This window comes from Vulpes vulpes, chromosome 14, assembly GCF_048418805.1.
Source record: "Vulpes vulpes isolate BD-2025 chromosome 14, VulVul3, whole genome shotgun sequence".
Taxonomy (NCBI): domain Eukaryota; kingdom Metazoa; phylum Chordata; class Mammalia; order Carnivora; family Canidae; genus Vulpes; species Vulpes vulpes.
This window is the reverse complement of record NC_132793.1, coordinates 18,027,207-18,041,456: the sequence shown is the minus strand read 5'-3', so window position 1 is coordinate 18,041,456 and position 14,250 is coordinate 18,027,207. Positions and strand designations below refer to the sequence as shown.

General features: G+C 41.7%; 1 protein-coding gene across 1 annotated transcript; it reads right to left on the bottom strand.

The window, feature by feature from the left end:
• Positions 1-1,057: 1,057 nt before the first annotated feature.
• Positions 1,058-1,455, bottom strand: LOC112928116 (large ribosomal subunit protein eL39-like). The gene has a single exon (XM_072735187.1). It carries the CDS (start codon positions 1,435-1,437, stop codon positions 1,267-1,269), a length of 171 nt encoding a protein of 56 aa, XP_072591288.1. The 5' UTR covers positions 1,438-1,455; the 3' UTR covers positions 1,058-1,266.
• Positions 1,456-14,250: the final 12,795 nt, after the last annotated feature.

The following is a 14,250-nucleotide window of genomic DNA, read 5'->3' as shown; positions in this document are numbered from 1 at the left end:
TTGTCTTCTCCCTCAAAACAATGACAGAAACCTACGTAAAACTTGTGTGTGTGTCTTTATATAGGTCTTAATATAATTATATAAACATGGGGAAAATATTATAATAGGGTGAGATTCACCTGTGAATGAGGAAAACCCCAAATAACAATGGCTTAAATAAGATAGTCTGTTGTCGTTCATGTTTAGGTCCAGATGTAGGCAATCTGGAGCTGATGTGGCTTTTCACTTTCATGAAAACCTCTGTAAATCAGGTTCTTTCCAGCTTTCTGCTGTGTTGTTATTAGACTGACCTTCATTCTCAAGGTCTAGCCTATACATCCTCATCCTCAGACATCATCATGTTCCAAGCAGCAGGGTAGAGAAAGGGGTTAGAAGGGATATGATGCATGAATCCATTTTTAAAGAAAGGTTTCTGGGATGCAGCAACAAAACACTTTCATTGGTCAAAACTTAGTCACAGGAACATACTTTGCTGCAAAGGAGAATGGGAAATGAACTCTTTATTCTGTGGGGCCAAAAGCCCACCAAAAATTTCTTGGCTTCAAGTATGCCTTCTTTTAGACAACTTTATTTTTTTATTTTTTATAACAAAGAGATTTCTATATTCTTTCTTTTTTTTTTTTTAGATTTTATTTGTTAATTCATAGACACAGAGAGAGAGAGAGGCAGAGACACAGGCAGAGGGAGAAGCAGGCTCCATGCAGGGAGCCTGATGTGGGACTCGATCCCTGGTCTCCAGGATCACACCCCAGGCTGCAGGTGGTGCCAAACTGCTGTGCCACCGGGGCTGCCCTCAGACAACTTTAGAATCAATCTTTCAAGTTCCAAAAGTTATCCCATAGGGATTTGAATTGAAACTACATTAACTTTGGGGCACCTGGGTGGCTCAGTCAGTTAAGCATCTGACTTTGGCTCAGGTCATGATCTCAGGGTCCTGGGATCGAGCCCTGTGTCAAGCTTCCTGCTCAGCAGAGAGTCTGCTTGTCCCTCTCTCTCTGCCGCTCCACACCCCCTGCTTGTGCTCTCTCTCTCTCTCAAATAAATAAATAACTTTTTTTTTTCAGCTGAAAGGTCTCACATTTATTACTGAACCAACCTACTGGTATAGAGGCATAGTAACAGAGAAAATCATTCCCTTGATAAGACATGTCTATTGGCCAGGTAGGAAGGATGTTTCCATATTGATAGGATAGGAACATGTGATCTCCATGCGGCTTAAATATGTGTGCCAACTATGTTTGCTATTTCATGATGTGCGAGGCTTCCTCATAGACCCAGCTTGGTTCTTCTCCAGTGTCTCCTCTTGGAGTTGTACCTGATTTTATTACCAGTTTTCATCCGAATCCACTGGGGAATACGACAATTCTGCTTTTGTTTCTTGGCCAGGAATCGCTTGATTCTGAAAGTCTTGTGAGAAGACATGGTGATCACAACCATATGCAACCAGGATGGCGGCAGAAAGGAGAGAGGAGGAGATGGGCCTAAAATCTTTTTTTAAAAAAGAAACTTCATTAACTTCATAAAATAATTCAGGAAAAACTAACATTTTTATATCCTGAGATGTGGTCTCTCTCTCCAACTTTTTAAGGGTTTTTTGTTTGTTTGTTTTAGGAATATTTTATTCATATTTCATATATTTTCTTCATGTGTCATATATATTTAAGTCATAGTCACACACAGGTATTCTACAGTTATTGTTGCAATTATGACTAGAATCTCCTTTTTCTCTCCCATTGCATTTACTAACTGGTATGGTTAGTATAGAAGAAAGTTGTAGATTTGTCTATTTCTTATATTAAACCACTTTAGGGGTGCCTGGGTGGGTCAGTCGCTTAAGTATCTGACTTTTGGTTTTGGCTCAGGTCATGATCTCAGAGTTGTGAGACTGAGCCCTTATGGGGCTCCAAGCTGAGCATAGAACCTACTTAAGACTCTCTCCCCCTCTGCTCCTCCCCCCATTAGCTCTTGGGAGTGCATTCTCTCTTTCTCTCAAAAACAAAACAACACAAATCAATCCTCCCTTAATTGACATCTATTATTAGTTTCCATAATATTTTCAATTGGTTTTCATGGAATTTCTAGGAAGAAAAGAATATAATCTGGAAATGAAGATCATTTGCTGTTTTTTTTTTTAATCTATTGCTTTTATTTCCTTTTCTTCGTTAATGGCATTGTTCTAAGATTTCAGAAACATTTTGATTAATAGCAATTACAGTGAACATTTCATTTAATTGGAACATTCCCAAAGTTTAATGTTATACCATTAAGTTTGTTGCTTGTGGCTTCTGATTAAAAAAAGAAAGTATCCTTGGCTTTTCTGTTCTTTGCTTACTAAGGTATTTATCATAATCATTGTCAGTGCCATTGTCATTGTTATCAGAAATATATGTCATGCTTTAATTAATGCATTTTTGGCATATATTGAGATGATCATATGCTTTTTTCCTTTCACCATCTGATGTATTACAGAATGCTTGATTCAGCACAGATTTCTTTTTTTTTTTTTCAGCACAGATTTCTTAATCATTCTTCCTGGAAACAACACTACTTGATCACAGTGCACAATTCTTTTAATACACTCTTGGATTTAACTTACTAATATTTTATTTAAGGCTTTCATATCTGTAAGTGCCTAGTTAGTCTTCTGTATTATAAAATGTATTGCATTTTTGTATTATAAATTACATCTTTTCCTATGCTAGTGTAAATGTCTAGTTTAAATAACACAGAAATGGTATTTTAAAATAAGATTTCCTAGAAGTCATTCATAAAACCATCTGGGGCTCTGTTGCTTGGAGACATTTTTCCATTTTATCAATGGCTTTTGGTAAATTATGGTATATAGGTTCTTTAGAGTCAATTTTAGGAACTCATATTTTCAAGGAAAACCATTCATTTCTGATAAATTTTCAGATATATTAACATAAGCTTTAATATAGAATTTTCTAATAATTTATATTTTTTATATGCAGAAGTAAAGACCCTATTCCTTATATCTGGCACTGTGCTTAACATGTTTTATCTCTTATTTTTCTCCTTGTACTTGATAGTAATTTTTCTTTCCTTCTTCTTTTCCCTCTTTTGTTCCAAGAACCAGCTTCTAGTTTTATTTATCAAAATCTAGTTATTTTTAACTTTCTAATTTATTAATTTGTTTCTAACTTAATCATCCCTCTCTTCTAAAATATCTGTGTCCTCCCCTCACATATGCTGATAGCTCTGCTGGGAGAGTTCTAATTTAAAAACATATTTTTTTACAAAGAAATAAAAAAGTCATTGTTCCATTATAATAACAATGAGATAAAATTGTTCATATTAGCAATGTATAAAATATCCAGTAATGTCAAGTGTGTGAAGTAGGACTGTATATTGATATAACCATTCTGACAGGCAATTTAATGATATGTAAAAAGGTTAAGTGGGTATTCATTTGAACAAACTATGTCTAGCAATTTAACTAGACAACCAAGTAGATCAGGGAGCAAAAATCTATTTGAAGGATATCTTCAGACTATTATTTCTAGTGGTGAAAGTTAAGAGATTGAATAAACGGCATAACCATACAACAAAGTACAATGCAGGCATTAAGAAGGATGTGATAGGTTTATGTTTCAAGTTGTTACATTTTGAGTTGATATAAAAAAAACTGGTTAAACATAACAATGATTCTAATTATGTAATTACATTGCATAGAATCTGGGAAGGCTATCACTGAAGTGTGAAGGTAGTTATATCTGCCAACAGGCAGTGTGACATTCTTTGAATAAGTATGCCTTATTAGAAAAAAAAATAATTTTGACAAAAAAATTCTGAGTCGCTTACACTCTTTAGGGGTATATATGACAAACATTTACTAGATGCTACGCAAGGCATGGGAGGTGATAAGAAAAAGGAGAATTAGTGCAGTTCCTCACTTGAATACTGAGGTGAAGATAATTTCAGTTCCCTAGAGAGCAAGAAGGGTGATGGAAGGGGTTTTTTTCTGCCAAGAAGTAGAGACTTCAAGAGACAAGGCAAGAGTCCCTTGAAAACCTAACAGGGGGCAGCCCCGGTGGCTCAGCGGTTTAGCGCCTGCCTTAGGCCCAGGGCATGATCCTGGAGACTTGGGATCGAGTCCCACGTCAGGCTTCTCCCTCTGCCTGTGTCTCTGCCTCTCTCTCTGTGTGTGTGTGTGTGTGTCTCTCTCTTTGTGTGTGTGTCTGTCATGAATAAATAAATAAATCTTAAAAAAAAAAAAAAAGAAAAAAGAAAAGAAAGAAAACCTAACAGGGAGGACAGACCTCTTACCTTGCTCATATCTATCCAAATCTTGGGACACCTGGGTGGCTCAGCGGTTGAGTCTGCCTTCAGCCCAGGGCCTGATCCCAGGGTCCTGGGATGGAGTCCCACATCAGGCTCCCTGTGGGAAGCCCGCTCCTCCCTCTGCCTGTGTCTGTCTGTCTCTCTGTGTCTCTTATGAATAAATAAATAAAATCTTTTAAAAAATCTACCTAGATCTTTTGGGTTTCCTCCTATCCTGAGATACTGGCTCTTATCTTTCTCTCCAGACTTAGCTCCTGCACATACTCAACATCTCTCACCAGTGTCCTGTCCTTCAAACCACCTGCCATTCTTTAAATGTGCCACACAACCTTGTGTCTCTCTGACCTTCCTGATGTCATTCTTCTCTATGGAACACATACTCCTCCCACTTCTCCCTAGAACAACATCCCTTGGTTGTCTAAGATCCAGCCTGTGGTAGGTTAGATGATTATTCAGCAAATAGTTAGTTTTACACTGCAGATCCATGCAAGAAATGTACTTTATTGCACCTTGATTTTGGTCTGTGATATGACCTACTTTGGCCAATGGGATATTGGTACACATGATTGAGCAGAGGCTTAAAATGTGCTTGCGTGTTGGGCTTTGTCTCTTCTATGCCTATCTTTTGCCATGATAATGAGGTAGCCAATGGTCAAGGAGGCCCAAAATTCATGGAATACGGGCGCCTGGGTGGCTCATATGGTGAAGTATTTGACTCTTGATTTTGGCTTGGGTTGTGATCTTGGGGTTGTGGGATCGAGCCCAAGATGGACTCTGTGCTCAATGGGGAGTCTGCTTCTCTCCTCTCCCTCTGCCCTCCCCCTGCTCATGCTCTCTCTCTAAAATAAATAAAATTTTAAAAATGCATGGAATAGACTTGAATCAAATTTATGGCCTGGAGCCAGGCCCATGTAACCCCAATTTTAATTGAGAAATGCTGTCTCAATGTTGAATTCACCTTTAAAAAAATTTTTTTTTTAATTTATTCATGAGAGACACAGAGAGAGAGGCAAAGACACAGGCAGAGGGATAAGCAGGCTCCATGGAGGGAACCTGATGTAGGACTCGATCCTAGAATTCCAGGATCATGCCCTGGGCGGAAGGCAGGCGCTAAACCGCTGAGCCACCCAGGGATCTCCTCAATGTTGAAGACACCTTTGCTATTCTTGGGATGATTTTGGAACTTATACCTTTAGTTACTTCAAGTTTGTCATTTCATGCATTACTCAGATCTCGAAGGAGAGGGTATTTTATGCCTTTCCACCTCTTGGTGGACTGGTGTGTGTGCATGCATATGCATGCATGTGTATGTGGGGCGGGGGGCGTGCAGTACACGTTTGATGGATTATGTTTTCCTTAGTTTTCTCTGGCTCAGAGTTCCTGCTTTGGGAGCACCTTGCCTTCCCATCCTGCTGGTCTGCACTGCAGCATCGCTTCCCGAAGAGCCTTTTCACTGGGTTCCTCCTGCTCCAGACATCACACCCACAGGGTGTGTGTGCCAGGAGCCTTTATGGAAGGCATGGTGCGATCGAGGGGTTTCCTACTGCCCAGCTGCTCAGCCCCTTCTCCGCCTCAAGCTTCCAGCTTCCTGTCCTCCTTGCCATGCCAGGCACCCTTCAGAAGCCCAACTCTCTCCCTTCAATGTAAAGAAACAATTCTGCATTCTTTCCTCATCTCAGGGTCTACATTTTCAACCTGCAGCATTGTCATTGTGCTTTATAAACAAAGGACTACCCCGTCTTTCCATTTTTAGTAACAGAGAGCCAGCAAGGACTCTGAAATATGAGGCTGTGTTAGCTTAAGTTTCCAGAAGCAGATTTGGAGAAGGAGATTCATATGAAAATTATTTATTTAAGCATTCAAATGGCAGGGAGTGGGGGATCAGACCTGGAAAGGAAGCTGAGGAAAGATGTGACAGCAAGCAATGTTGAAGGAGGGTAGCTCTGGCTCAGTCCCTCATGGGAACCCTGGGGACACCTTAAAGCCTTAAAATTGCCCCCATTGGGGAGCCAGAGAGTGGGAGGATTATCCCCCTGTGTTTGTCAGTCTTTGGCTGATGGCTGGCCCTAGGGGCACATACATTCCCTGGCTTTCTACCAAGAGCTGCAGGTGCAGGCGAGGGGAGAACCAGTCTGCATAAAACACAGCCCAGGGGGCCCGGGCGCGGTGGGCAAAGCATTGACAGTGGCTGCTGCCCAGCCTTTCCTGTCCCTCCCTCACCCACCTGCATGAAGGGAAGGGTTGTGTGGAGAATAATTTCCTCACTGATGTGAGTCATGGCACCCCCTGGAAAGTAGAAGCAGCTATTGCTGCGGATGAGAGGTCAGCTTCTGTGCTATAATAACAAATATATTTGATCTCCATCCCCAGTTCCTCGCACAGAGCTCCTAAAACTCTTGTAATTTCCTCAGTAATGGGAGTACCTTTTGTTATTTATAAGAAGGCCTCTTAATCACAACTGAGTTCATGCTACTCAAGTGACATAGGGTGGTTGGGGGCTCTACTTAGTCAACTCTTCACCAGAAAAGACCATTGATTACAGGACTGGAACTTTGGGCTCCATTCACCAATTTAAGGAAAGGGGGGCATTGCAAATTAAGTTGCATAAAAGCTCTTAAACAAGGAGATTTGATGAGCTTCTGGGTGGGTGAATGCATCCATGTGCCAGGATTCATGGGGACAGGAGTTCCTGAGCTCGGGACGCTTCATGACTTGGCCCTCTGGACTTCTTCATCTAGCTGTGCATCTGTATCTTTTGTCATATCCTTGATAATAAACTGGGAAATGTAGAAAGCTGGTTCCCTCAGCTCTGTGAGCTGTTCTAACAAATTACTCAAACCTGAGGAAGGGGTTGTGGAAACCTCCAATTTATAGTCAGTTGGTCAGAAGTCCAGGTGATGGGGCACCAGGGTGGCTCAGTGGTGGAGCATGTGCCTTCAGCTCAGGTCATGATCCCAGAGTCCCGGGATTGAGTCCTACCTTGGGCTCCCTGTTCAGCAGAGAGCCTGCTTCTCCCTCTGCCTGTGTCTCTGCCTCATTCTCTGTGTCTCTCACAAATAAATAAATAAAATCTTAAAGAAAAAGATCTAGGTGACAACCTGGACTTAAGAATGGTGTGTGAACTCAGGCATCCTGTAGGATCGAGCCCTTAGCTTGCGGGATTTGCTGCTATCCCTAGGTAGACAGTGTCAGAATTGACTTCAAGTGTGGGACACCCTGTTAGTGCTCATGGAGAAGCGGAGAACTGCTTGGTGGTGTTGGAACACAGTCCGGAGCATACTTATTCTTACAGGCCCTTGTCTCATTTTCCCACCTCTCTTAGGCTTCTCTTTGCTTCTCGGCCTGACCGCAGGGCAGCAGAGTCCTGGGGTCTGTGTGGTTAGAACTTGCATGGGGGACTGCCCGGTCATCTCTGAGATGATGCCTCCACCGTGGGCCACGGAGTCCTGGCCACACGGGAGAGCTCCACTCTCCTCTTTCAGACTCTGCCCTGTCTGACCTTGGTTGCTGGATGCAAGGGGCAGGTTAGCATCCTGTGCAAGAGGCAGCTCTCCTGTTTGTGGCTATCTGCTCCACACTGGAAAGGAGGTGGCCAGTGCTGTTAACCAGGTACTAGCCTTTTGGCGGGGGGGCTCTCTGTGGAGGAGAGATCTGCTGTTTGCTCACTTCTGGGAGGCGGCCTCAGGTGCTGGAGTTAGACCAGTACTCACTCTGAGTCTGAGCAGGGGCTGGTGGTGGACTCTGCTCTCCTAGGCTGTTCCTCAGGAGCGCCCAGTATTGCCTCCTCGGGAATTAACTCTCTCAACAGAGAACTTGAAGTGGGTGAGCTTCATCCAGATCTCGGCTGTCAATACTTTTCCAGGAGATTTTTGCTCCAGCTGAGCCTGATTCCCTCTCCTCAGTTCAGTAGCCCATTCCTCTGTTGCACTTTGCAGAAATGCCACCGGTCTGAACACACACGTGGAGAATTCCTCTCTACTCAATCACACAAATGAACACCACGTCAGGCAGTCGGCCAGCTGTGGGGAGGCCTCTGAAAACCAGAGTCTGCTGCAGACCCAAGTGAGGCCCTGCAGACTATCTGCAGTTTTCTGTGCTCCTCCCCTCAGGTCCTACATCCACACTGGGGTGTGTGTGTGTGTGTGTGTGTGTGTGTGTGTGTGTGTGACATTAAAAACACATCATCCCCAAAGCCTCCAAATGCTAGCAGAGAAATTACAACTGAAAAGGCATATATCCACAAGGACAAAGAACTGGAGAGATGATACAGGAACAGATGACATGTCAAGAAAATTTTGGAAGCTGGAAAACTCAGCAGTAACTCATTTCAAAGAGTGAAGAAAGCTAACATTTAAAACTGAAAGGGGGGTCATCTAGGTGGCTCAGCTGAGCCTCTGCCTTTAGCTCAGGTCATGATCCTGGGGTCTTGGGATCAAGTCCTGCATAGGGCTCCCCACAAGAATCCTGCTTCTCCCTCTGCCTATGTCTCTGCCTCTCTCTGTGTCTCTCATGAATAAATAAATAAAATCTTTAAAACTGAAAGGGAACATGGTGTGCCATAAGAAACAGCAAGTGGATTCCTTGCTTGGAATCCCCCTGAAGATGGGCACAAGAGGTGGGACTGAAGCTTGGAGGTACATCTTGGCTGTCCTTCTGAGGGTCAGTGAGATGCCCAGAGTTCCACTCCCACCTGCACAACCAGGAGACTACTTCACCCACATGGAGGAAGATGGGGACTTCACACCAAGAGGCCCTGGGTTCAGAGTTACCACACACAGGTGAAAACAGGGAACTGTACTGAAAATGCACAGTCAGCGAAAGTCTATATGTGAGTGGTAAACGTCTCCCTCCCCCCGACTCACTCCACTCGACTTCCCACCCTACAGCCAAAAAGATGGCAGACAAGCTTACAACCTCTGGAAGGAAGAAAGGAAGTTTCCTCTCTGGGAAAAGGACTAGGCTGAGAGAGAGAGAAAAGCGCTATTGACATGTGGCATTGCCCTAGTGAAATAGCTGGGTTCCCACGTGGTCACCCTACTGTGAAGACCACTGGGAGATAAGCCCCACCCAGACACTCAGGACTTGAAATCAGCATTTTGATGCCTTAACTTTTACATCTGAGCAGACAGCTAAGCCTCACTTAACATCAGAAGGGTGCTTCTATTTTTTTTTAAGATTTTCTTTTCTTTTGTTTGTGTTTATTAAACACTAACTAAAAGGCCCTAACAGGGGATGCCAGGGTGGCTTAGTTGGTTAAGTGTCTACCTTCAGCAGCTCAGCTTAAGTGATCCTGGGGTCCTGGGTTCAAGCCCCACGTTGGGCTCCCTACTCAGTGGGGAGTCTGCTTCTCCTTCTCCCTCTGCCCCTCCCCTGCTTGTGCTCTTTCTCACTCTCTATAAAATAAATAAAACTTTTTTTTTTTTAAAAGACCCTAACAGTCCAATGCAACAAGCGAAATAATCTATATCAAAGCATATTTTTATGAAATGTCAGAGCATGAGAAGTGAAGAGATTATCATAAAAGTAGTAAGACAGGGAAAAAAGCCTCACATACACAAAACTGAGAATTGGAACAGTCTTGGTCTTCTCACCAACAAGACTGAAAGTAAAAGACTTCATACCTTCAAGATTCTGAAGGAAGACGATTCCTATCTAGAATTCTATACCGATCAACACAGTAAATGAGAGTGGAGAATTAAGATAAACTCAGACAAGTTAGGCCTCAGGAGTTTTATCTTCCAAGTACCCCTTCTCTAAATGAAAGAATGTGCCCCACCAAAATAAGCTAGTAAATCAAGAGAGAAGAAAACCTGGAAACAGGGACACAAGGATTCTATTTTATTTACTTTTTTTTTTTTTTTTTTTAAGTAGACTTCACACCCAGTAGACTCACCACTCTGAGATCAAGACCTGAGCCAAGATCAAGAGTTAGACACTTAACTGGCTGAGCCACCCAGGTGCCCTGAGGACACAAGGATTCTAATACAGAAATGAGACAAAAAGAATATAAAGGGGGTGAGTCCCCAAAACAGCTGAAGACAGGCACAGAGGACAGGACAGTTTGGAGAGAACAAGAGAATTCCAGGAGAAATTTCTCCACAAAAATCTTGCAATTGTTCAGTTACCTAATATTTAAGTGAACTGAGAAATTTGCAGTTCTTTTTTTTTTTAATATTTTATTGTTTTTTTTTTTTATTTATTTATGATAGTCACAGAGAGAGAGAGAGAGGCAGAGACACAGGCAGAGGGAGAAGCAGGCTCCATGCACTGGGAGCCCGACGTGGGATTCGATCCCGGGTCTCCAGGATCCTGCCCTGGGCCAAAGGCAGGCGCCAAACCGCTGCCCCACCCAGGGATCCCGAAATTTGCAGTTCTATGCAATAGTTTCAGGAAGAATTATTGATTGGTATATAGAAAACTAAGCCAAAATAAACAAACAAACAAACAAAAAGAGGCCATTTATTTACTCTAGGGAAAGCCAAAAGTTGTATAGGAAAGGAGAAGTAGGGATGCCTGGGTGGCTCAGTGGTTGAGCGTCTGCCTTTGGTCCAGGGCATGATCCTGGGGTCCCAGGATGGAGTTCCACATCAGGTTCCCTGCAGGGATCCTGTTTCTCTCTCTACCCATGTCTCTGCCTCTCTCTCTCTGTGTCTCTCATGAATAAGTAAATAAAATCTTTTTTTAAAAAAAGGAAAGGATAAGTAAATATAATCTATACAGCTCATTAGTATGTAGTATTTACAAAATCCTGATAATGTTGAATATTGACTGAACCAAAAATTATCTAATTATATAGGGATAATGAGCACAGTAGAAGTGTATTTGTGGGTAAGAGTGTGTGGAATTTAAGAAACTGAATCTTCTGTAGCTGTAAATAAATGCTTAATTTCTAAAATAAAAAGAATCAACCAAAATAACAGGATAGGGAACACTCCCCAACTCAGTTTGTGAGCCTATCTAACCCTGAACCAAAACTAGTCAAGGATATCAGAGGGTAGCCAGTTTCACTCATAAGTGTAGATGCAAAAGCTTTAGTTAAAATGTTAGCCCATTGAATGCAATAGAACCAAGCTGGTTCTAGCTCAGTAATGAAAACTTGGAAAAAAAAAAAAAAAAGTTGGTCCACCTTTAAAAAAAAAGTATTCATCTAAATCAACAAATAATAGATTAAAGGAGAAAATTTACATAATTACCTTGACAGGCACAGAAAAAGTGTTTGATAACATTTGGCGCTCATTTATGTTAAAGATAATCTTAGCCAGGGGCCCTGGATGACTCAGTTGGATAAGTGTCCATCTTCTGGTTTCAGCTCTGGTCTTGATCTCAGTATTGTGAGTTCAAGGCCCATGTTGGGTTCCACACTGGGTGTGGAGCCTACTTAAAAATAATAATAATAATCTTGGCCAATGGGGAGTAGGAAATTTCTTTAATTTTATGAAACTCTCTACCAATATTTTACAGCAAATACTTTTTCTCCTCTCAAATAGAATACTTAAATACTTAAAAGGCGAAGTATACTTAAATAGAATACTTAAATGGTGAAGTATTAAAATCAGCCATTAAAATCAGCAAGATCGGGTGCCTGGGTGGCTCAGTTGCTTGAGCATTTGCCGTTGGCTCAGGTCATGATCCTAGTGTCCTGGGATCAGCCCCAGCATCGGGCTCCCTGCTCAGCAGGAGCCTACTTCTCCCTCTCCCTCTGCCTGCTGCTCCCCCTGCTTGTGCTCTCTCTGTCAAATACATAAATAAAATCTTTTAAAAATAATCAGCAAGATGAAGGGCACCAGGCTAGGCTGGCTTGGTCAATGGAGCATGTGACTCTTGGTCTCAGGATCGTGAGTTCGAGTCCCACATTGGATGTGGAGATTACTTAAAAAAATATCATTTAAAATCAGGGAGATGACAAGGGGGGCGGTCCTCTAATATCTTTCTGTTCAGCATTGTACCTGGAGAGTCTGACCAGGCAGAACAGGAAGAAAAGAAAAAGAAATAAATGATACAAAGATTGTAAAGGGAGAAAATAGCTTCTATCTTGTTCTGAGGAGACAAGATTCCAGGTTAGAGGTCTAGAACCACCAAACTTGCAAATGAGAAAAGAGAATTAAAACGAATTCAGACCAGATATGTCTTCCAAAGTTTATCTTCCACAAGCCTGTATTAGTTTCTCTGTTGCTGCTATAACAAATCACTACAGATGTAGAGTCTTAAAACAACACCGATTTATTCTCTTGCAGTTCTGGAAGTCTGAAATAAGTCCTAGAGGTTAAAATCAAGGTGCCAGCAGGGATGTGTTCTCCCTTGAGGCTCTAGAGAATGTTTCCTTGTTTTTTTTTTCAGCTTCTAATCACTGCTCACATTTTTTTGGCCAGGGGCCCCTATCTCCATCATCAAAATGCCTCACAGCAAAATTTGTTTCTACCATCCAATGGTCTCTCTCCTGTACCTCATCACACAGCCTTCATTTTCCTTCTGCCTCCCGCTCAAAAGGACTCTTGTGATAACACTGGGCCCACCAAGGTAATCCAGGCAACTTTACCATCTCAAGACCTTTAATTTAGTCACATCTACAAAGTCCATCTTGTCATGTCAGGTGGCATATTTACAGGTTTTGGGGGTTGGGATGTGGGCATCTTTGGGGGCTCACTATTCAGTCTACTGCATATCACTTCCATAGAATCACTCACAGGTTATTTGATTGTTTCCATAGAAAAAGCCAAGATATTTTGCAGATTATTAGAATTAATACAAGAGTTTAGCCAGGCAGCTCAATTGCTTTCCCATGGTTCTGACACTAGGAGTTGGAAAGCATAGTTTTTAAAAAGATGTCATTTACAAAATTAAAGAAGAAATTATATCTCAACAAATCTAGAAAAAGATGAATTCTAAAGAAAACAAAAATTTAAAAAAAAAAGATTTTATTTATTTATTCATGAGAGACACACACAGAGAGAGAGGCAGAGACACACAGAGAGAGAGAAGCAGGCTCCATGCAGGGAGCCCAACGTGGGACTCGATCATGGGACTCCAGGATCGTACCCTGGGCCAAAGGCAGATGCTCAACCGCTGAGCCACCCAGGTGTTCCTAAAGAAAACAAAATTTAAAAGGATTCTAATTAAAAGGAAATTATAAAATACTTTGCAATAAACTATAAAAGATGTTTAAAACCTTCATGAAGAAAACTATAAAAAATGATAGAAAAAAATATTAAAGGTGAATTAAATAGACAGGAAAACATATGAACATGGGCAGAAAAAGTTAATAAGATAAAGAAGTCAATTCTCCATAGGAACATGTGGCTTTTATTGCAATTCCAATAAAAATCTGTTTTTATGTTGGGGCACCTGGCTGGCACAGTCAGTGGAGCATGTGACTCTTTGGGATATGTTTCTTTGGGAACGGGACAAGCTGATTTTAAAATAGGAATGGAAAGGTACAAGAGTAGGTGAAACACACATGAAAATGCAGCAGAGGATGGCTGACTCAGCGTTGTGCACAAGACTTACCGTGATGTACTGTCGTTAAGACTGTGGCATTGGAATAGGGGCAGAGATGGAGCGCACTGGGACAGAATAGAGCCCAGAAACACAGCCATAGATGGACAGCAGATATACACGACACAGTGGCTTTGCAGATGAGTGGAGAAAAGACAGTTTTTAAAAAATGGTGACGAGTAATTGGTTATTCAGAGGAAAGAATAAAATAAAATTGGAACTCTTTCTTGAATGACATTAAAAAAAAATCCAAGTGGAATTTGAGAACCTAGCAAGAAAACTTTTAGAAGAAAATATGAGAGCATGTCTTATGATCTTTGGCTAGAGCACAGATTTAATAAAATATAAAAGCACACCTAGGGAAGGAAAAATAAGATTAGACAAAAACAGAGAGGGAGGCAGACCATAAGAGACTCCTAACTCTGGGAAACGAAAGGACGCAGGTTGCTAGAAAGG

Coding starts and splice junctions, on each gene's coding strand:
- LOC112928116 (XM_072735187.1), bottom strand. CDS start 1,437: ATGGTTGTGATCACCATGTCTTCTCACAAGACTTTCAGAATCAAGCGA.